Here is a 23,588-nt window from a genome sequence, read left to right as displayed (position 1 = left end):
AAATCTACATCTTTATGCTGCATTTTCTGGAGCCTAAACAAATTTTAAAGGAGTCAGAACTTTAGAAGAAGCATTTTGGGAAACTCTCTCTTGCCTTAATACAAAATGCTAAGACTGATTTTCTATTAGAACACTAGAAGCACGTTTCCATGTTTCTCTTTGGTAATTAAGAGCTAATATTTCTAATCATAGTGGTTGCTTTTCCTGAAGTTCGCATTCTCTACTGGCCACAGCCCTGTCTGCAGGCACTGCTCCTACTCAGTAGCGAGCCAGCCAAACATTCTCAAGTCTGATGATAGTTACTGTCATCACTGAATAGCAAGAGTAAATAAAAATGAAAGTTTAGAGTGTTAAAACCAGATTTCAGTTTAGATCCTTGATTCCTTCCCAGCATCATCTGGACAATTGTTTATACTACAAGTGCATAAGTATTCTTCCTCTACATTGCAGTTCTCATGTTCACCCACCTTCATAGGTGACTCCACAGTCAGTGTTAAGGAAGTAGACTTCCCAGAACTTCATGTCACTATTACACATGAGCATTTTTAACTAGTAATAAGGAACTTTTTTAATGTTAGCCAAGGTTCATCTGCCATAAAGTTCACACTATGTATTAGGCTTCACATTAAAGTCATCACCTGAACAACTTTGCTTACATAAATGTTTTATACCTATTACTATTCTGTTTCACGTTTTAGGACAGCAACACTGCTGGACACTTTGAGACTAAAATAAGTTGTTATTCTGGAAAGCTAGGCTAGGTCAATCTTGCACAATGTTCTCCATCGGTCTTTTAACATGACACTTGTTCGGTTGTCGAAGTTACCATGGGCCAAAATTTTAGCCCAGTTACCCACTCCGAACATCTTTACTCCTGATTTCAGTTCCAAGTCTTCTTTGTAAGTCCATCGCTAGGGGAAGAACAGAGAAAAATACTGGATATGTGAACAGAGAAAGCTATTAATGTAAAAGCTAACCTTACAGCAAATATAAAAGCAAGTTTTCATACTGCTCTCTAGTTATTACAGAGTACAGGTGTCAGAGGGGTTTTGTTTTCAAACTTGAATCTAAATCTTGAAACTAAATACAACAACAAAGGTTATCAAGTCAAGTTTTACAACACATTAGCAGATATCACCTGGAAAGAGAACAGCATGCTTCAATGCTCACAAGTTGCAGGAGGAAAAGAAAAAAGATATTAGGCCAAGGTTTACTTTCTTCAAAACGTGCTTTCCAAAATTGTACTTTATAAGCTAATTGAGTCAAGACAAACCTTGATTGATCCTAGTATGCACCGTAAAAGAGAAAGCATTCTGTTACAAATTAGGCCAGGGACTGAGAATCAAGACACCTTTTACCAATAACAGAAGAATTTCAGTGTGCTCAGGAACAAATCCCAGTATTTAAAATGCTTATAGAAGCAAAATTATACATATTGCATTTGAAAGTGACATCAGTCATATTCTCAGCTAACAGCTATGCATTTGCTTTTGGCCATTTGTTGAGCCTACTACTTAAGTCTGATTGCCATGAGTTACAAGCTTTTTAATTTTCAGGGCATGACTTTTCTCTCATGAAAGTAAAAGAAAATTACATCAGTAAGCAATCCCTTCCAGTTCTTTCTTAGTTGCTTCTTGGTACAAATACCTCAATACAAAGAGTTTTAGGACTGCACACAGGGTAAAAGAAAACTGAATTTTTAAAAATCAAATTCTTGATTTTAAAAATCTTACCTTTACAGAAAAGTGCGAGGGAGAACCAATTATCAATTTTCCTTTAGCATAACTTCATAAAAATAGACATCTATATAACAAAACTTTACAAATTCTATATATCCTCTGATGTCTTTAACTACTACTTTTTTTGATATGTGTATGTATAAGGGGTATAAGATGCAGTCAATTTTTTCACTCTAAAATAGCATTAGCAACTTTATTATGAAATTATTTTAAAACAACTTATTTGGCTAGAATCTGACTCTCCACAAATGTCTTCCAAATCTTGCTTGCTTAATACACAACTAATCACACTGATGTATGATCAGCACACCTCCTCAGGCAAAATGAATTGCATATTATCTATGCAAGCATAGGACAGAATCCTCAGGTGAAATAACTGTGTAGAAAAACTGTTTCTAAAAAGTAAGTATCAATTTCTACTTGAAACTGCGGTTTGATAGCATGTTCTTTCTAAATTTATTCCCCCAAACCTGAAATGCAAAGGCTTAACTTACAGAAAAAATAAAAACTTAAAAACATTAATGAGATTGAAATGCACAGAGAACTGTATTGTGCAGCTGTTCCATTTAATTTATTTATGTTTAGTTCTGCTTCTTGCACAGGAGGGATCCTGCTTCTTCTGACAGTCTCATGGACTGCAGTAAGTTATGAAAGGAGACAAATGGTCAATTTTCACTGGTCTCATGCTGGCATTTCTGTAATCACCAACAGATTCCATATTAAAAATCATTAGTTACCAGACTTACAAAATCTGCATGTGTTTATGTGCATGTCATGAGCAAATGACTGCTGAAAATCCAACCAAAAGACTCCCTTATTTCTGCATTTAACCATCACCTGTGTTTTACTGATTTTGGAGTTGCTCTGAAATAGCAAAAAAGTCAGTTTTTGCTCATAAAAGTACTACAAAATTTATACAGGCAAGTGATCAAAAGCACTACAATTACTTATGTTCAGTGTGTGAAATTAAAATTGGTAATGTTGAATAGGCCTTTGCGGGCCTCAGGAGTTAAGAAGCATTTGCAGCTAATGGTCTTGCCAGTCAGAACAATTTAAATTGCCAAAAGAGTGAACTATTTGTAAAAGAAGGTACTGACTCGAGCCTCTTCATCTGAGGAATTGAATTTGCTGCTGTTATGTACCATAAGCTGCTTATCTGACACAACTTTCGTGAAAAAGCTGTTTGTAAAAGTTATAGAACTCCATAGCTGTCCCAGCTGGGCAGAATTCACATCAGCAAAGGCCATCACTGCTGCTCCCTGTCCTCTCCTCTTATCACAGCCACCAACTGATCTCAACTGCAATTCAGGTTATTTCCACAACAGCATCTGGTGCTGTGAATGGGATTCACACATCCTGCTTCGCTTAGGCAGACCATAGGCTGATCCCTGCCACTGCTTGGAAGGTAAAGAATCTTTTGAAATCCCTGTTGGGGCTTTAGCCAAGGGTCATCTGTAGGTTCCTGCAATGTGTGGGGGCTGCTGAATCCCAGCTTTAATATAGGTCAGTCAGGCACCCCTCTGCCAGCTAAAAGAGGGAAAGGTAATTGTAATGCGGGTCTGGTCTGCTGGACAGATGTTATGACCAAGAGGAGCCCTTGTGTGTCTTGTAGTTTTCCTTTGAGTTACTGGTTATTGTCGGGCTGGAGGGTCATCCCAGAAGCAGTGACTGTGAGCTGCCACCCAGGAGGCACAGGCTCCCTCTGTCTTTTCTTTGTCTCCTTGAATGAGTGAAAATTTCACCCTTTACCTGAAAGGGAGACATCTTGCAAGTGTACAATGTAATACAGCCAAAAGAGTGCTCATATTTGGTGCATCCATCTGCACCAGCCAGGAAGTTACGGCCCTATGAAAGGAATGGGAGGGCTGTGATGTGGGCAGGGGTACCAGGCAGGCAGAAAGGTTGTTCCCATACTTGGGCACGTGCAAATATTCACATGCCTGTGAACCTAGAGAAGGGGGTGTGTTCCTTCACCAGCGAACTTACACCTCTACCAGACAGACAAGGGAAGAGGACTCCGCTGTGTTTATGTCTTACACGGGTACCACACATGGGTGGTGTTGAGGACAGCACCTTTTCTGTGGCAGTGTCCTCTCTGTGTGTGCCTCTTGGATTTGTGTTCAGCTTTGTTACTAGGCAAACCTGCAGATGGGAAAGCAGGAGCCACTGCCCAAGTAGTGACCCCAGGTCCCTGGACTCCACACTGGGCTCCAGCAGCCAGACAGGAGGGTCCTGGGCTGAGGCTGCTGGAGGAGGTGGCCACTTCTAACACGCCTTAACAATTTTGTAGCCAGTAGAACCTGGCTGAGTTGTGAGCATTCCTGAGATTAAATGTATACAATCCTTATGTGACAGAGGACTGATTGACTAATCCTTTGCTAATAAAGTCTTGGGTTAATTGGAATAACTCAATTGGAATAAAAAATGTTTACAGAACTTTACAAGAGCCATAAGAATTGTAAATGGCTGAATCTGAAGGCCTAAAATTTGTAACTTTGTGGATTAAAAGAAAGGTTGTTTTACCAGAGTATGTATAAAACCTTCTCCTATAAGTAACAGAACACTTCCAACTATCAAATGGATAAATGGTGTTGGCTATAAAGCAAAAGGGAAGACTAGAAAATCATGTTATGGCTCACCTTTACAACTGAAACTTTCAAAATTGTAAAGAACTGGGCAGAAAGGGAAATGTGGGTGCAAAGGAATAGCCTCAACTTACAGAAATTTCAACTTGATAAAGCCAACTAGTAGATCTGATAAGTGCGAGGAAATATATGAATTACAGGGGAATGAACATCACTTAAATCTGCAAATAACGTACCCAGTGGAAATGTAAATCTCATGGCTGCTGTCATTAGACAAATACATACTACCCTGCTGGTGCACAAGGGAGGGTGGACAGGAAAACCCAGGGTCAGCTGGTATGATTGTCAGTGGCACAAGAGGTCCTTGTGCTAAATCCCACATCCATGGAGACAGCAAAAAAAAAAAAAAAAAATTATCTCCTCTCCGTATGACCTGGAACCCTTCTGGGATCCTTAAAAGATTCTGCTCTTAAAAGCAAAATCAATTCAGACATTGGGAATAGGCCAGGTGACAACTGAGTGTCATTCTGTATGGTTCTCCACTTTCCTTGAATTTAAGTTGCTAGAAGTGTCAGCAGCAGTCAAACATGAAAGGCAGGGGCGTGAGTATGAGGGAGAAGAAGCTTAGATAACATTCAGCCTGATCAGAACTGTATCCTGGTTTTTCTACAATGAGGGAAAATGTGACACCTATGCAAAGACTAAACTTCACATCTCAAAGTTGGACCTACTCCAGCTTAATGCAACTATCAGTGCCTCTTCAGTAAACTATGATCACTAACAAACCTCACTAAGCAGTGAAAGAATTACAAGTGATAGCAGTTCAGCTGTATTTCTAAAAGGTTTGGAACCTAAAACTTCTCTAAAGTAGTCTAACCTTTATCAAAAATACTTCCTTTTTCCAATACTTCCCGTTCCACAAATATTTTGCAACATCAGCAGTGAATGGCTCTTGGTTTGTTTTTTTTTTTTAACTTTATTAAAAGGCCAGAGATTCCATTGGAATCACATAGTTCATTCCAGAGCATGCCAGAAAACTTTCCTAAATAAAATCTTTATTCAAGTAACAGAGTTATTCTTGACCTAGAACACCAGATAATTCAAATACTTCAATCAGAGACAATTACAACTATTGTTACTTGCAATGATTAGTTACATTTGCTCTTAAAAGGGTTGGTTTAGCTTGTTTTGATTTTAAATTGCTTATATTGAGCTTTCGTTTTTTAAAATAAATTTCTTCAGTTTAACATACAAATGAGGAGCCTGCCTTACAGGTAAATCAGGGACTGTCATCTTTTCTCTTCACTGAGGAGCTGTACAGCAGTAACTTGCCTCCCACCTTACTGACCGATGAACTGTCTGTCCCCTCTGGGACAGCACTTTTGTAGATTCCAGCTTTGCACTGTAACAAGTTGCCAAGGCTGGTTGAAAGCCTGGACATAATGCAGCATTACATTTGAGCTCACATCATCACGGCACCTAGTCCAGAGCAACGTGACATCTGGCCAGCTTAGAATGCAGGCAGAGCAAGCTTGAGTTTGCCAGGCAGAATGCAGAGGCATACTCTGTCATATCTAAAGATCTTGTTATTCCTTAGAGTCAGTCCTCCTCTAGTAACCTGCCTTCCTTTATGCATTACAGGACTCCGCTCTGATTTTTTTCCTTCTGGTTTAAATATATGGATTTTTTTTCCCATACAAGTCTGACTAAATTCTGAACATCCAGATTTTCAGACACATTCTTTAATTTAAAGAAACTGTCAGTCAGATTTTAAACAACTCAAAGGACAGGATATAAAATTGAGTACAAACAGTTCCCTAAATTCCGTGACACTTGCATCCCCTAATTTAGGGAGGAGAAAATAAAGTATGCTTGCTTTCAATAGCACTGCAGAGTGTTATTTGCAGCTAACTGAAAACACAGCAATGAAAGGCTGAAAATGGGCACTGAACCATTGCAATGAAATGCCATTTACAAAACAAGAGCAAACAATGCCAACATTGAAAGAGGGACTACATGGAAAAGGAAGTTCTAGAAGTCAACAGCTCTGACATTCATTGCATTCTTTCATGCATGTAGACAATTTTATAACCCAGATGATTAAGCAGAGGAGCAGATTTATTGTGTAAAAGGCCAATTATCATTGCTTTCTATACAATATTACCGAGCAGTCTCACTGGCAGGGAGTATGGCATAAATATCACAGAGGCAGCAAATGCCTACAACTTTTCTAAGTGTTTAAAGAAACACAGTTCTTAATCATAAAATTCATTCAAGTTTTTACAAAATTTTCAGAGTTCTTTGCTACTATCAAATGCATTTTTCTAAAAATTTTGCCTTTACATTTCAATTAAGGTTGAAATACAACAACGTAACTAAGCAAACAACATCTATTTTTTTCTAACAAGACATGTGCACAAGCCCTAGACTTAGATACACTGCTTGTAGGTGACCCCATAACAGACTACCTCAGCATGAAAATATGTGAACACAAAGTTCTCATTAGCTCTCTGTCAATTGTGATCCAAATAGTTTAAATCTTGATGTTGAAAACAAGCTTGATGGAAGTGTTCATGCTTACCAGACACTGGCTAACAAGGTACCTATCCAAGTATACTTTGGAGTAAACTAATTATATTTTTTAAGGCAACAAACAAATCCAGTAAGTGCTGCTATTTTTTTCTTTTTAGGGCACTGGTTGTATCTGTAGCTTTTAAAGAGGCTCTCAGTGATTTAACTATTCCTGAGATTTGTGAGAAAGTGAAAAACTGTTTATAGGGGCTTAACCTGCAAGGATAGATGAGCTCTCATTAGGACCTCAACCAATTTGAGGACACCATGTAACTGAAGATTTAACCCGTACTTCAACTGCAGTAGAAATGGTTAAAGAACTAGAAGTAAGTACAACTTTCCTCAATGACAATCTGGAAAAAAACATGAGCAGGTTTGGCCCTTCCTGTTATACAAAAAATGAAATGTCAAAATGAACACCAGAAAAACGAAACAGCTCACACCAAAATGGATGTACGATGGTAACTTGTACTGTTATCTAAACAGAAAGACTCCAAATTGCTTCCTAAGAGATATTATGAAAATGAATTCAAAGGCAATGCATTTATTTAATATTAATTTCCTTAGTTATCATGGTAAGAAGCTGAACAATTATGAATGAAAATTGGCTATGTGCAAAAATTAGCTTGAAACAGTTTACCCCAACATCATACCAAATTGCCTTCTATTAAGGTATACACTTCTGTACTTCCCACCAACAGGGAATTCTGGCATTAGTGATCATAGCAGCATTATTTTAAGTAATTAAATGAAGTAGGCTCACCCATGAAGAGAATGCAAAGGACAATTTGAAATGTAGCATTCTAAGACCCTATCATTTGGTTTATAAAAACTAAAATATTTTCCCAAGCAAATAGATGTTTTCACCTAACATGAGCAAATTATTGAATTATGAAATTGCTAAATATTTAACCTTCTAAGTTGGAAAACAAGTAGTCTTTGATGTTTGCCTAAAATTCTCATGGGCAAATGATATCCTGAATTCTGTAACCCCAACAGTGGGAAGAATTTTTTATTTTTTCACGTTTTAAAAAAAGAATCAAACTAAGCTTTAGAAACAGCGTATTTCAACAAATTAAAGGCTCAGAAGCATTAGCAACAATAATATTTGAGAGTGCACAGAATAAGTTTTATTTCCTCTCTTTAAAAAAAATTACTTTTAACAGTTTCAGGAGCTGTAGCACAGCTTGAGTAATCTACAGAATCTTAAGTCTAGGCATTTTGGAGAAGGTCAAATAAAGCTGGGAAAAAAAATTCGGTGCAATGTAGATTAATTTTATGTCAATTTAGAACAGAGAATGGTACAAACCTGTCTTCTTCGGCCACAAGCTGAAACTCCATGGTTTTCCACATTCTGTAAGTTGTTCAGACCTAGGAGACAGTTAATATACATCCAGTACAATGAGGAGTCACCATTAAGGCAGCAGTTTTGCATTCTATCATTTACATGAGACAAGAACCTATTTTGATATGTTATTACAGATTGGGAAAATTTCAGTGTCTGATTACATATAAATATACTTTTTTATATGAATACACATGATATCTCACCATAGTCCAAAGATTCAAAAAATAGCCTGTTCAAAAAAATCACCACATTTTCTATACAATAGAGTTCACAGAAGAATTATATTTTAATTAGGTATATTAATTAGTTAAATTAATTAAGTAAAAAATGGTGCATAATAATGAAACATTTCATTTTGGTAAAAGCATTTTTACTATACATACTGCTTTCATTTTACATAGAGAGAATGGGAAGTAACAAACAATCAGAGCTATGATTCTTTGTATACAGATTGCATTATTTCCAAGTACATGTGTCAGGTTTTAACTGTGGCAAGCATTCAAGGCATCTTAAGAGTTTGTCCTTCCATGTACAACATGGCCACACACAGAAACTATAACATCATCTCTCTCTGGTAAGAGGTTGCTAATGGTCTTCAGAACCTACTTATAAATATTACATTATCCATGTTGTTAAATTAGGGTTACCAGGAAAATGCACAAACATCCTAACTTTGTGCATTTTACACTACAACTTGTTTTTCCAATCAGCCAATCTCTTTAGTTCTTCCCACCAAAGTTATCTAGCTCCAAATTCAGAAAGAGACAAATTTCAGTACTCCTCTGGCAGCTTTCTTTTGCATAGAATACTGTAAATCACAATAAAACAAACAAAACCCCAAGCAAACCAGAAAATAGTGAATGATTTCACAAAATGAGTTGCCAGAGAAGCCACTTCACAGCTTCCTAAATACGGCAACCACCAAACCTGCACTTGTACAGAAAATACACACAAAAACTAGCAGTGTTTTTTCCCCCACAACCATTTTTTATTAATCCAATCACACTTAGAAATAAGTGTTTGACTGTTTCGAAAGCGTAAAAGTAAACTAATACTCACTTTGAAGAACTCTGCTCGCTGTGTGTTTCTGCCCTGAGTAAGGCCTGCAAGTAACATAGAATGGAGTAAAAATACACAGAACTTCATGAAAAGTCTATGACCAAAAGCAACAAAATTTTACCTTTCTGTGGATTTTTTTATGTCTCCAGGTGACTGATTTGTGATATACTGTTGCTCTTTCACCAGTCTTGAAAAAAAAGACAAAAAAATAATTTCCTAAGCAGCAACTTGCCGTTTACATGATTCAACAATATTTAAATTAAAAAAATATTGAGATCTCTCTACAGAAACAGTGGCATACAAACACTAACTGCATCAATCCATTAACCCTCTTAATCTTGCCTCACACATTTAAATGGATGGCATTTTGCACATCTAGTTTTTCATCAGTAATTACTTCCATAGGGGTTTTTTAACAAGTCTTTCATCATATCTCTCAGACGTAATTGTGTCATGAGCTATCTTTCTAAAAAAATAAAAAAACCCAAAAAACCAAATAAAACTTGTGAAATGTCTTCCTCTATACTGTCTGCATGAGTCGATTTCCTTAACTAAATGATGCTAAATCTTCCAAGTATAACAATGCAGAAATAGAAGTTCTATCTCAACTAAAGACTACAGTTATATTCTCCATGAAAAACAAGGCAATAAACCTAGAATATTAATATATTCCAAATAATCGTTTTGAAGGTTCACACTGCCAGAATCATGAAGCAAGATTAATATTTCCCTTCACATTAGTATCAACAACAGAATCTTGTGTTCAGTTGTAAAGAAAATATAACAGCCTGATTCCATTTTCTTATTCTCTTTCTTGAGATGACTCATAGTCTGAAATTAGGAGGGCAGGACTAAAAAGTGCTCAATCAAGCATTAAAAAAGGCAAAGTCTTTTCATGTTTTTATACAAGATTGACAGCTGTTTAAACTGAAAATTCTGCATATTTACAAATAATTAAACTTAACCAAAGCTATATGATGTAAATGCCAAAAGTAACAACCACAGAAGAGCCCAAATTTTAAAAAAATAGGGAATATGCTTGTAGCTAATTTTCTATTGGACAGCAGTTTGGAATGTAATGTCCTTCCTTCTACCTACTCTTAATTCTACAAGTTTCAAGTTACTGTCCAAGTACATCCCTCAGTAATATAATCCTTAATACATACCTTTGTTTTGTGACCAAATTACTTTTGTCATTTTCACTGACATTCATAGATTTGTTTTGCAATGCTGTTGTTTCCAATCCTTTAGACTCTGCATATTTTGTGGCTTCCTGTGCGAAATGGAATTGATACCTTAAAATTAAAGCCAGCCAATACCTAGATAGTAGGTCACACTGGGATTAATATGTGTACTCTCTATAAGGACTAACAGTGCTTATTTCACAGACACTTCAGAGGTTTTTCTATGAAAATAAGTAGTTTCAAAATAACTCTAGCTTGCTAAATTGAAATCCATAAAGATCTTTATCAACTAATAACTCAGAGAAATTTTAGTCATAGCTGCAAGTGATATTTATATGGACACAAAGAAATACAATGAATACTTGCATAATGAGTGAACTTATGAAGGTGTGAATTATATCGTGGAGATTAAGTAAGACTGCAAATACTATCAAAGTATGCCAAAGTCTGTTTTTTATAACTAGGTTAGAAATGGAAAACTGACAGGTCTCACAAGTTTATCTAGTTCTGTAGCACATGTGAGGATCAAGCATGCCTATAACACTTTCAAAAGACATGTCTAATCAGACCTTAGGCTTGTAATATAACCTTTCTTGCACTGGCAAAAAATTTTTTTCCAATATCCTGCTCAAACTTTTAGCCACAAACTAAGATTATTTCTCCTCCATTGCCAAGAGAAGGAAGTAGTAGTTCATTACTCTTTATAGAATGTCCAGACAATCCTAAGATTTGTACTTTTCCCTATATTTCTCCCACTTACTTGAGGTAATAAAAACACTCTCAAAAAAAAAAAAAATCATTTAGTCCAACTTAGTCCAAAAGTTCATTCTTGCCAGTTGTGCACTAAGCAGAGCCAACCATCTTCCATCCAACACTACACATCCCAAAAGGTGACCTGCTTTGCAGCACTGAAATATCAAAATGATTCAAAGTTGAGAGCTTCACTATAGGCTCAATATTAATTCTTTCTGCTCAGTCTGTTGCTCTCTCTTTTCATCAGTTTGCTCTTCAGGGCTTTCTTTTTCCTGCTGTTAATCTTCCTTCATCCATCCAGTTTTCAGTAGTCTTGAAATCTTAACCTGCCCTTCACAGTAACTTGCAGAGTCTCTCAACATTTCTGAGAGTGAGATAATATAAAAACATTCTCTATTTCAATCATTCATCCATGAAAATACTGGAAAGTATTCTGATCACAGAATACTTCCAATCACAGAAGTGTTTCATTGTCACATATTTCATAACTACCCATAACTACATCTTTCAGATGTAAGTTTTCAAAATACTGGCTGTTTTGCAGTGGCTGATGGTAGCAAAACCTGTATGATAGTGAGGACATTTTTCCATATAGATAAACAGGTAAAAAGGATTTAGTTTAAAAAAAAGTTTAAATCAACTATATTGTACTTTGCAAGTTAACAGTAGCTTTCAAATTGTACTTTTCCCTAAAAATAACTCTTTTGAAAGAAAAATGAAAGTTATAACAAGAAATTACAAAGAATTCAGATCAATGCTTTCTTGGTATAGGTCCTTTAGCCTTGTAACGCAGTATCTGCAGACTGTACTTAGGGCAGCTAACCTATAAGAGTTTCTTGAACTGCAAGAGCTTTATCAACAGTAGGAGCTGCAAGCTTGTAGATTCCAAGCTTGACACTAACCTAGAATAAGCTGTCTTCAAACAGTTTAGCAATGTAGACCACCTTGGAGGGATAAAAAGCTGGACATGACTCAGCAATGTTCGCTTGCAGCCCAGAAAGCCAATCATATCCCGGGCTGCATCCTAAGCAGCGTGGCCAGTAGGTCAGGGGAGGTGATTCTGCACCCCTACTCTGCGGAGACTCCACCTGGAGTGCTGCATCCAGCTCTGGGGTTCTCAGCACACAAAAGACTTGGACCTGCTGGAGCAGGTCCAGAGGAGGTCCACTAAGTTGATCACAGGGGTGGAGCATCTCCTCCTATGAGGAAAGGCTGAGAGAATTGAAGTTGTTCAGCCTGGAGAAGAGAAGGCTCTGGGGAGACCTTATAGCTAGCACCTTCCAGTACCTAAACGGGGGCTTAAAAGAAAGACAGGGACAAACTTTTTAGCAGGGTCTGTTGTGATGGAACAAGGGTTAATGGCTTTTAACTAAAAGAGGGAAGATTTAGATTAGATATAAGGAAGGATTTATTTTTTTTTTTAATGATGAGAGTGGTGTAACATGGAACAGAGGTTGCTCAGAGATGAGGTAGATGCCCTGTGCCTGAAAACATTTAAGGCCAGGTTGGACACTGCTCTGAGCAATCTAATCTAATTGAAGATGTCCATGCTTATTGCAAGGGAGTTGGATTAGACTACCTTTAAAGGTTTCTTCCAATCCAAACTATTCTATGATTATATTTCTACATCTGGCACTAGAAGAAAGGAAGAGATATTAAAATTGAAGCTGGAGTGCTCTTCTGTAGCGAACACTGCTGGGGAACCATTACGTACTATACAGAAGGGGAAACTCTTCACAAAGATGTCTCCTCCATGTCCTAAAATAACTGTTCAAAATAAGATTTGTAGTGTTGGTGCAGAAAGTAGGACAGACGTGCAGGCAGTGGGGGTGCAACAACAGAGGGTCTAGCTATGCTAGTATGCAGTTCTGGGCCTTCTCCAATACCTCCAAACCTTGATCTCCTCTTACACTCAAAGAAATAGCCTTGAAAAATAAACTTGAAAACTGACAGTCAAGTGAAACCATTAAAAGGTATTCCTTGTCTTATACTTTGAATGCATTTAATACGTTGTCTAGTCTCTTGGGTAAGAAAATAGAAAACACAGAGGAAGTTCAGAATTGTTTATTTAAAATTTGCTTCTTATTACCTTTAGATGTCTGTGCTTTTGTAATTGAATAATTCAATACTTTTTTATAGGAAGTAAACATAAGAGAAATTCTTTACAATCCTCTTGAAGATGAACTGCAAAAGGAATGTTGTTCTTGTCCATTTTAAATCACTTTTGAGCAAGATTCTTTGTAAGGACCTTTCTTATTTACAGGAAAACAGCAATAACAGTTTTGTACCTCCTAACTTCTTTGACATTCCTAAAGCTTTTAGCCAAATTAACAGGTCTTGATCTTTTATTTTTCGTATAAGTCATACAGACCTAAACAAAATAAGCATTAAATATATAGCTACGTTATTTTTTAAACAGTCCCAGATCAGAACTGCTTCTCTTAAACATACACTACTGACAGATCTTATTTTAATTATGCTTTTTTCCTATTTTTCTGATCAAAACGGTTGTGGAAAAAACATTAATAAAAGATATTTTAGAGTAATCTTATTCCTACTAACTTTCTCCAAGACATATTAATTAAAACAAAAAGGTTGAATGTAAGACAATCTACATGAAGACAAAGCTTCCTTTTAATTTAATGCAATAACTGACTATTGCCTAAACAACTCCCTTGAAAGTATAAATCAATTTAATCTTATCAGGTAATTCTTTTGAGACGTTTTGAAAATGCTTTGACATACCTGTATTAAGAAGTCAGTTTCCTTTTCTTTCATGAAAAGTTCAACGTAGAACTTGATTTTACTTATTAAAAGACTGTAACTGAAGCTTTGGAGAAGAGGAACATATGGATCCTTGTTTTTAATTATGGTTGCCAGCTTCATCCTTAAAGGCTAAGAAAACCAGAGCTTTATAAAACACAAATCCTGCAATAAACTTGGTATCTATGCTAAACGGGACATATAGAAAGTAAACATGATGATTATATAGTTTCCTGAATATGCCTATATAACTTCATGCCACAGTTTGACAGGGTTCTAAAGTAAAATAGGCATAATACCAGGCATTTACTTTATGTGGTCAGTAAATGGTAAAGTGTAACTTTCCAGAGATCCCCATCATTTTCTTTATGAATAACATTGAAAGCAGGATTGTCAATGGAGCAAAAAACACCCAGTAAAAGCCACTCATTACTCAGTTCTCTTTTCTCATTTGCTATCTCAAAACCATTGAAAGGGGTGTACAGTGTTCAGGAAAAGGACTACTTAGTATAGCAGCCTTAAGGACACATCAATACTGATAATCAGAAATTCACATTTTGTCTACCAATCACTCTGAATGTTACAGAAACCAATATAACCAAGAGAATTAACTTCTGTGTACAGGCTGCATTCTTATTTATGAATTTGAATACTATTACCACAGTCTACACTTTCCAAACACCTGAATCTTCTGAATGAGGAGTGTATCTGAAGAATAAGTTATGCACATGCTACTACTTACATAGAACACACGTCCTAATATACCAGATGAAGATACAGGCAGTATTTTTACCCTTTTTTTTTTTTTATTTTTTGCCTGCAGGCTTTTGCTCTTTTCTCCACCCCAGCAAATTCAGGTGTGTGCACTAGTTATTATTTTAGAGATATGCACTCAAACTTGCATCTTTCTGAATGATGCAGTCAACTTCAAACCAGGAAGTGTCCTGACTCACCTACGTTGTCTTTTCCAAGTAGAAGCATAATAACATTCAGTCCATACTAGAGAAGCTAATGAGTTTTCCTTCCCTGTGATGCTTCAGTACACAGAACACTAATCAACAGAGGTGACGAATAGAGTCCACTGTGATAGAAGTCAGTAGACTAATTATTAGGCAGTTATGCCTCTACCAGCATGTTTATACTGCCTTTGGTCTGAGAAAACAGCGCTATTAAATTCCCAGAAGCTGTAGTGCCACCTCACTCCTCATATTAAGTGGGAAAAAACCAACTGCTGGATGAATTTCACTCCCCCAAATCACCCATTACTTCTATCAATCCCCTAGCCAAAAATTTCCTTTTGTGTTTAAAAGTCCCATCGGTGTCCCGCATAGACAATAATCAGGTCAAAGCTACGTAGGTAGCATTTACTAGCTTTGGAAACCCACTCCCATCTTTCTCCACTGAAAATAAAAGAGTTTAATGCAACTTAAGAAAGTTACTACCTTATCTGATTCAGAGTCTGTAAACAGCCTTTCAAGAAGTTCGGTAGCTTCCTTAAAATATCCATTTTCCATATGAACTGCTACAATCTACAACAAATATAATTACAAGATATGCTGAAATACTTTTCACCTGAGAATCAGAAAAAAAACCCAAAAGTCACAATACTACAGTTTTCTAAGACTTCCAAAATTCAGATTATTATATACTTAAGGGTTACCAACAATTATCTAGTTATAAAAGTTAGTTCTGAAGTAATATTAAACCTCATGTATAAAGCCTCTCCATCAGGCATTTAAAAAGACTCTCATTGATGCAAAGTGTCCCATACTTACCCACTAAGCATTGCTTCCCTCTCTTCCTGAAAGACTTTCACATTCCCAGCAGCTGACAATGTGTTTTTATATGTTCATCTTTGAAATCAAAAAAGTTTTCCAATACAAATAATGATTTTTAAGTAAAAAAAAACCCTGTTCATAACATATTTTAAAGCTCAAGATAGTAGTGTTTTGAAATAGATCTCAACTGATACTTTTTTTTTTCAGATTGGCTGCTTTTGATACAAATTTGAACTGGTACAAACAGGAACCACTTTGGATAGAAAAAGGTCCCCTGTACAGATCTATTTACTCTGTATTAAAACTCTGAAAATTTGGTTCAGTCTGCTAATAGCTCAAGCTTTTTGTAAAAGGGGGTATGTTTTAGTAAGATAGAATCATAGAATACTTGAGGTTAGAAAAGACCTTTGAGGTCATCAAGTCCAACAATCAACCTTGGACCACCATGTTCATCACTAAACGATGTCCTCGAGTGCCATATCCACATGCTTTTTTAAACATTTCCAAGGATGGTGACTCTACCACTTCCCTGGACAGTCTGTTCCAATGCTTTACAACCCTTTGTGTGAAAAGGTTTTCCTAAAATCCAGTCTACACCTCCCCTGGTGCAACTTGAGGCCATTTCCTCTTATCCTCTTGCTTGCTACCTGGGACAAGAGATCCACTCCCACCTGGCTACAGCCTCCTTACAGGTAATTGGAGAGAGTGATAAGGTCTGCCCTGAACCTCCTTTTCTCCAGGCTGAACATCCCCAGCTCCCTCAGCTACTCTTCATAAGAGTTGTGCTCCAGATCCTTCCCCAACTTTGCTGCCCTTCTCTGGACACGCTCAGCACCTCAATGTCCTTCTTGTAGTGAAGATCCCAGAAGTGGACACAGTACTTGAGGTGCGGCCTCACCAGTGCCAAGTATCCCAAGTACAGGGAGATGAGGATTGCCCTGGTTCTGCTGGCCACACTATTTCTGATCCAAGCCAGGATGCCATTGGCCATCTGGGTCACCTGAGCAACTGCTGGCTCGTGTTCAGCTGGCTGTTGATCAGCACCCCCAGCTCCTTTTCTGCTGGGCAGCTTTCCAGCTACTCATTCCCAGTGAATAGGTAGCATCCTGAAGCATTTTGAGTAAGTCACACAGACCTGAATTTGAATCAAGCAACGAATATCTTCATGAAGCTTTTCCAGTTTAATTTCTTCCTTTTCAAGTAAAGTCCAGAAAGCCAGAGCAGATTCCAAAGGTGAAATTGTTTGACCATTTTCAAACTGTAATTCTTAGAGGGGAAAAAAAAAAGTACTTAAAAAAAAAAGTAAAGGATAAAGTTAAAAATATTACAGTATTTATATGCAAAATAGTAATATGTACTATACATTATTTGAATTCCTTTTTCCTCAAATAATTTTTAGTGTCTCTCTCCAGGTGTTTAAGAACCTGAAGTAACTATCTTCTTTTCAGAGAGACTAGTTCTTCCTACTCTTGCTAATGACATTACTGTTGCATTTTTAAGGGATATTATGTGTCAGCTAATTATAGTTCACCTAAAATGCCACTTGCAATAGTGCTGAGTTCAGCATTAGGTCTTTGGGCTGGCATTAATAATACAGTAAGCTTAGCATCAGATATCAAAACATTTGGTATCGATACTGTTAATTTTTGTAATATAAGCACCATCCTAAGGTTGGGATTTTTTCCCTGAATCTATCACTGTATTTCCACGTCTTAAGTTTTTGTTGTATTTGAAGTGCTTAAACCAAGAGGGAAATTCAAACAGTTTAACACAGGAGTGTCACTGAAGAGGCAGAAGCAACTTCCCATGTCAGTGTACCACTGTGCCAACACCAAGGTTTGTATAAACTCCCAGTGAGCAGGATCAGTGATCGGTTCTGGCAGAGATCTGACCTAGCCAAATAGTCATCCCCTCAACACTCAAAACACTTTCCCAGTCTGGTCATTGCACATGTCTGCACAAGTGAACGTAAAAGAAGCAGGAGGAGCTGGCAGGTGAATAAGTGTTTTTTTCCCCATATCACTGCCAGCTTAGCTCAAGATGTTCACTGAACTATAGGCCCACTTATTCCTTCATTTTATATGACATCAGCAGGATCTCTCTCAATAACTCATTCCTTTCATTAAGGAATGAGTAAACAATTTAAGCAATACTTAAAAAATGAAAATTACTTTATACTCACTACAATAAGTCAGTCAGTGAAATTTCTGTGTTATGTGCATATATACACATAATTTAAAAAAAACCACTTTTGTGTTTCTTTACTTATTCCTTCAATCAAGTAATATGACACTTCATATTAAGTTTATTTTAATACTCTAAAACCAAAGTGTTTAAAAGAGCTGGCACCTGAAACAGCCTACTCTGTTTTAAGACTCAGTACAGATTAAATATTTTAATAATTAGAAAAAAAATAGGAAAGCTAGCATGTAGTAGCTTTCCATGTACACTGTGGAGCTACACCTGACCTAATACCTACTAAGCATACACAATCTTCCTCACCACACAGGTCATTCTCTACACTGATAAGAAAAACACACAGCAAAGTCATATTTCCAAGTGTTATATACAATAATATAGTTTTAGAGCATTATCAGAAAAGTTTCATAATTTGTAAAAAATGAACTACTTTAAATACAAGAATTTGATTCTCAAGCTAAAATAAGTCAAGGCAACTGTTATTACCTGACAAGTAACATAGAGAAATTAATTTTATAAAAACAAGCCTTTGTGGCACTGCTAGGCTAGAATACACTTCCTTCTTCTATGCTCATGCTAGCAAGACTGCTTCTTAAGTCTTACAATGAGTTCTATCAAACAGTGAAAATTTACAGCAAAAAAAATTTAAGTCTTCCAAAAATTCCAGTGTGAAACAAAATCATCTTGGCTGAATCAACAACGTAGTTGCAAATACAGCCAGAGGAGAAGTGGTAGCAAAAAAGAGCCCCAAGGACCTGCTGCCAGCTGAAAGTCTTACAGCCTTCTGTAGGAAACAAGGGCAGTCATCCTTTTCATCCACATTCTTATTCCTACTGTTAGTCCTACTTTAACCTCTAGTTATGTGTGCAGAAAGGAATGTACATCCTGAGCTTTAAACTTGCAAGTATTGCTCACTAATAGCTAGTCAGTCTTTTCCAATAGATTTCTTTTGTTGATGCTACCCTAACAAAAATAGACTGATAATTTAAGAAGTATATAGTAATTTAAACTCAGAGCAGCTACATCAGTCAGCACAGAAAACACTGGTCCTGCATACAACTCAGTCACATGAGGAATAAAGACAGCCCAAAATGTGGAGTTCATGCCATTTATTTACATATACTTATCTAGATATGTGTTTACAGATATGTACTATTTACATATAAATATATATCTATATATGTATTTATAATATGTACAGTAAAGGCTCTGTGAAAGCATATCTAATACACCTCTGTGCAGGATCACACAAATATTTTTAGACAAGTGAAAAAAAAAAGAATCAAGAGTATTTACCAAGGGTTTTTCCTTTTGCAATTCTTATCAAAAGCTGACAGAGATAAACTGTTTTTTTCTGATGTGTAGGTATTTTGAAAAAGCCATTGATAAGAGCTGGAAAAGAAGACAAATGATAAGTCAGTCTTGCTCCAGCACTGCCACAATGTGGCTAGACATATAATAGACACTGTGTTATCAGACTTTAATGATCTACTAATTTTTTAATTCATTAAGAAACCAATGAAGCACATTTAATTAGTATTTGTCCATGTTAAAAAAATTAATATTTAAGAACTTAAGTAGAAAAATATACCCTTCTCCAAAGAAGCAATAAAATGTATCACAGGCTTATATTCAATCAAATTCAAAGACCATGGTATTGAAATAAAGTTTTGTTTTGGTAAGTAGCTTACTACAAAAGACATCTGTCTGCTCCAGAGCATGGAATGCCCACAAACCATGAGCCACGGGCAGACTGGTAACACTTATATGTTGCTACAGAAACTTAAGAGACAAAAAGCAGTAAAAGCTATGAGGAAAGCTCAGTCAGAAATGTACATCTACAAGGGAAACCCTCCTTTCAAGGCTGGAAGGTCACAAGGATTCTTACATATTTTAGAATGGGAACTATCATGCGTTTATACCCATCATGCTGGTTACTGTGAATTTCTTATTTTATTGGGCTGGATATAGTAATTCATCTTCACAGCCTAATATAGTAACATTCAAAATGAAGAGTGAATCACAGAATAGTTGGGGTTTGAAGGAGCCTCTGGATATCATCTATACCTGCTGTGATCCCTTCTAACCTTACCCATTCTGTGATTTTGTAGTCCAACCTCCCTGCAGGTTCAGGTGCAGCAGGTTGCACAGGATCACATTCATACAGGTTTTCAATATCTCCAGAGAAGGAGACTTCACAACCTCCCTAAGCAGCCTGTTCCAGTCACCCTCAAAGTAAAGTTTTTCCTTGTATTCAGATGAAACTTCCTGTGTTTCCATTTGTGCCCCCCAAAAAATCACAGAATTATGAAGAACATGTTATGTTATTTGTCCAAGTTTCAGACTGAACACTCTAGGCCAGGAATTGTTTATGTACACGTTTCAGTGTCATCCTAGCAAAAAAGCCAGGATCATGGAGCATGGAACACCTGAGTTTTGCAATGAAACAACTAGAGCACATAATACAATGTTTTACTTGAAAGTACTCAGTCTACTTGAATATTAGTGTATAACCATCTCCTACACAGAATAGATGAGCATGAAATTACAAAGTAAATAGCCCTGAATGATTACCTAAACTAACATCAAGCATAATATGGCCATTTAGAGTTGGAAGAACATTTCTAATGGCTTCAGTGAGGACAGGTGATACAAGAGCTTTTAATTCCTATAGCCAAAATATGAAGTAAAAAAAGTACATCACTTAGAATAGCAGTAAAGCACCACACATTGTGATCACTTATGCACCTTCCATAGCAGACTACAGAGTTCAACTTCAGAAAGTGTTTGGACAAGCTTAATAACAGAGATGAACACCTTACTCTGAAGATGAAAGCAGAACTTTGAAATTCTGGAAGCAGGCAGCATAGGTGAACAATTCCACAGAATAAAAGGGGTCATCTTGGCAAAGCAGCTTGAAATCTTTCAGCTTTCTCTGTTCTCATAAGGTGCGTATACATCACCACTTTAATTCAGAGCAGGGGTGTCTCTTTAAAGCAAACCTTCTGTGCTTGGTTTGTGCAGTGGAACAGTCTTGACTACACAAACTGAATTCCTTTAGAGCTATTCCAAAGAAAAAGAAACCTTTAAATGCTTACTGTTTGGACACCAGGTCCTTAGCAGTAATTACTCACTATTAATGCAGACAAACAGAAAGAGACAAAGCCTTAGTAATCTTTTCTAGACTGTTCTCCCTCCACACACTCAGGGCAGTTTCTCTATTAATTTGTTTGTTAATAGTGTTCTCAATCATAAATCACTTTCCTTCTTGTTGCAACTCAAATGTATTTCTCATCTTAGCCTTTCATTAGAAATTCTAGAAATCCAGTTCCTTGCCATGTAGGTACCTACACAAGCTAGTTCAGGTATATCGACTGTAACACCCTACCAACACAGGATAAAATAAGCAAGGCATGTAACCTTGCCATGCTGTCTTTAAATCCTTAATCCCAGGTAACCTAGCTATTTCTACATGGCAGCATACTGAGGTATAAAAAAATATTATTTATCTCCTAATAAAATTGCTCATCTTGTTTGCTTTGCCTTCCTACCTTTCTGGCCTTCCTTCAGTTTGAATTGACCCTCTTGTTGATAGCCAATCATTATTTCAATAGAGTCTCACTTTGACAAATGCAAGAGTAATAGTTCTGTATTTCTATGAAAAAAAACCCAAAACCCACACCCAATTTTCTAATGGAATCTTATGGCTGTGCTTAGCTTTTCCCATAGACATATACAATACTGACTTTATAATCTTACAGCACCAATATGCCCAACTCTTTCCTCTGTTGCTGAACAGAGCAGGAATAAGTTCAAAATTTCCTCTTAGTTCTCAGTTCCATGTGACCTTGCGTTCTGTACAATTTAATTAATTGTTTCTGCTATTACAGTCCTCAGGCCTCCAGTTCTTCTCAGGAGACACGTCAGTCTGCGTCTGCATTGACAGTGCCTTTGCTTCTCACCTTCATGAAACTTCAGTACAATTCCTCTGCTTCCCACCTTCAGGAAATTTCAGTACAATTCTCCTGCTGAGTTACAGTCCCAAGGCCAAACATAGAGAAGCACCATGAATAATTTAATCTAGCAGCTCACCATTCAATGTACCTAATTATCTTTAGATTCCTTACCTCTTACAATATATCAACCTCCTTACTAATCATTCTGCATACCATTGTACTCCATTCCTTCCAGAACTTTAAACAAGTCATAGTATCACATTCACTTGACTGAAGAACACACACACAGACAAAATATCCCCAAAGCTCTAACCTGGTATCTTCAGGAAAACTATTTCTAACACACACACAAAAAAAATCATAAATCCTTCAAATTTATCTGAGACCTAGACATTTGCTTCTAGCTGTTAACTACTCTCACTTTTAAGTGGATTTCTCAATTTAAATATATGTTTTTCCTTTCCAAATCCAGTTATCACACTGCATTTCACCTTTGTCTCCCAGACTATAGTTCCTTGAAACACTTCTAGTCGTCTATCATAACCCTGAAGTAAACTCGTGGAACTTGGTGTGTTTAATTCTACTCTGGTTGCTTTTTACCACGTTTGCATCTCTTCACTAAATCCTCTTCGGCTTCCCGATAGCCTTCACCCTTCAGCATCCGAGGCTTCAGTTTCAGCAGCTGCTGATGGTATACAGGCAGTCGTGTTGAGCACGCGAGGTTCTTGGGATCAAGATGACAGATTAACAGCAATGACTCCATTCACCTCAACATCTAAAAGTCCCCACCACCGAGCCCTCAGTAATCACTCTTTTCTTGGAAAGGTTCAGTCTCATTCAACCAAAATATTAACTCACAGGAGCTGCGATTAACTGACAACACTCGAGCTCGAACACCGGCAGATTAAACAAGAGAACAAAACCTCGGCGTGCACTGCTTCACTGCCACCGTGTGCGAGTGTTGCCGACACCACCAAACGGCCTCAGCAGGTTACCCGGTGCTCCGGGAATCTCCTGAAGTCTTCGAAAGAGCCGAATACCCACCTCCTCAGCGTTGCTGGAGTCAGGACACACCGGCCCGGGAGCGGCTGTGCGAGAGCCCCGAGCGCCCGCGGAACCTCGCGAGCCGCCACTGACACTCACCCTGCGACACGTCGCTCCAGCGCCGGAACTCCGCCCCGCTCCTATCCCCGAAGTGCCGGCACAGGCAGGAGCAGGCGAACTCTAGCATCCAGTCCGCGGCCACGGCCTCCACCGCAGCTAGCGGGGGCGAACAGACGCAGGGACCGCCGCGGCCCTGCCCCGCTCCCAGACCGCCGGCGGCCGCCGCTGCCATGTTCAAACCGCGCGCTAACGGCTGCCGACTCCACACCGCCCCGCGCTCACCGCGCCGCAGCCAATCAGCGCGGTGGTCCCTCCGGCTCCGCCCCACTCGCCCCATCACAGCCAATCAGCGCGCCCCGGCCGCTCGCTTTGGTCCGCCAATTCCTCCTGGTGCCAGAGGCTGAGTTGAAGGAGTGAGTGTCCTGGGAAGGAGCAGTGGCCGAGAGAGCTGCCACCTTCCACGCTTTTTGGGAGAGTAAAACGCGAAACGTGGCTGTTTTGTGCATGCATGATGCGGAGGACTTCTCTAAGCATATCTTCATGTGGGTT

The 23,588-nt window shown here is 37.8% G+C and overlaps 1 protein-coding gene across 2 annotated transcripts; it reads right to left on the bottom strand.

Moving 5' to 3' along the window:
- Positions 1-90: 90 nt before the first annotated feature.
- On the bottom strand, positions 91-23,293 carry TERF1 (telomeric repeat binding factor 1). 2 transcript variants are annotated; one of them, XM_017812551.1, is made up of 11 exons: positions 22,536-22,971; positions 20,802-21,042; positions 19,276-19,371; positions 16,916-17,046; positions 15,445-15,531; positions 13,985-14,134; positions 10,469-10,575; positions 9,424-9,489; positions 9,303-9,346; positions 8,205-8,266; positions 91-911 (listed from the first exon to the last, which is right to left on the bottom strand). In XM_017812551.1, exons 2-11 carry the CDS (start codon positions 20,878-20,880, stop codon positions 753-755), a joined length of 981 nt encoding a protein of 326 aa, XP_017668040.1. In that variant the 5' UTR covers positions 20,881-21,042; positions 22,536-22,971; the 3' UTR covers positions 91-752. The 2 variants fall into 2 exon arrangements, with proteins under 2 accessions (XP_017668040.1, XP_017668039.1); XM_017812550.1 differs by lacking the exons at positions 20,802-21,042; positions 22,536-22,971 and adding an exon at positions 23,079-23,293.
- Between the last annotated feature and the right edge of the window lie 295 nt (positions 23,294-23,588).

This window comes from Lepidothrix coronata, unplaced genomic scaffold, assembly GCF_001604755.1.
Source record: "Lepidothrix coronata isolate B3197 unplaced genomic scaffold, Lepidothrix_coronata-1.0 Scaffold36, whole genome shotgun sequence".
NCBI classification, from domain to species: Eukaryota; Metazoa; Chordata; class Aves; order Passeriformes; family Pipridae; genus Lepidothrix; species Lepidothrix coronata.
The sequence above is the reverse complement of the archived record's forward strand: the minus strand, read 5'-3'. Positions and strand labels throughout refer to the sequence as shown.

Excerpts from the sequence above, each read along its gene's own strand:
- TERF1 (XM_017812550.1), bottom strand. The coding sequence starts at position 23,271 with ATGGCAGCGGCGGCCGCCGGCGGTCTGGGAGCGGGGCAGGGCCGCGGC. Across the intron at positions 14,135-15,444 it reads CAGACTCTGAATCAGATAAG|CCTTTAAGGATGAAGCTGGC; the intron begins GTAGTAACTTTC and ends TGGTTTTCTTAG. Across the intron at positions 8,267-9,302 it reads AGCGAGCAGAGTTCTTCAAA|GTCTGAACAACTTACAGAAT; the intron begins GTGAGTATTAGT and ends ACTGTCTCCTAG.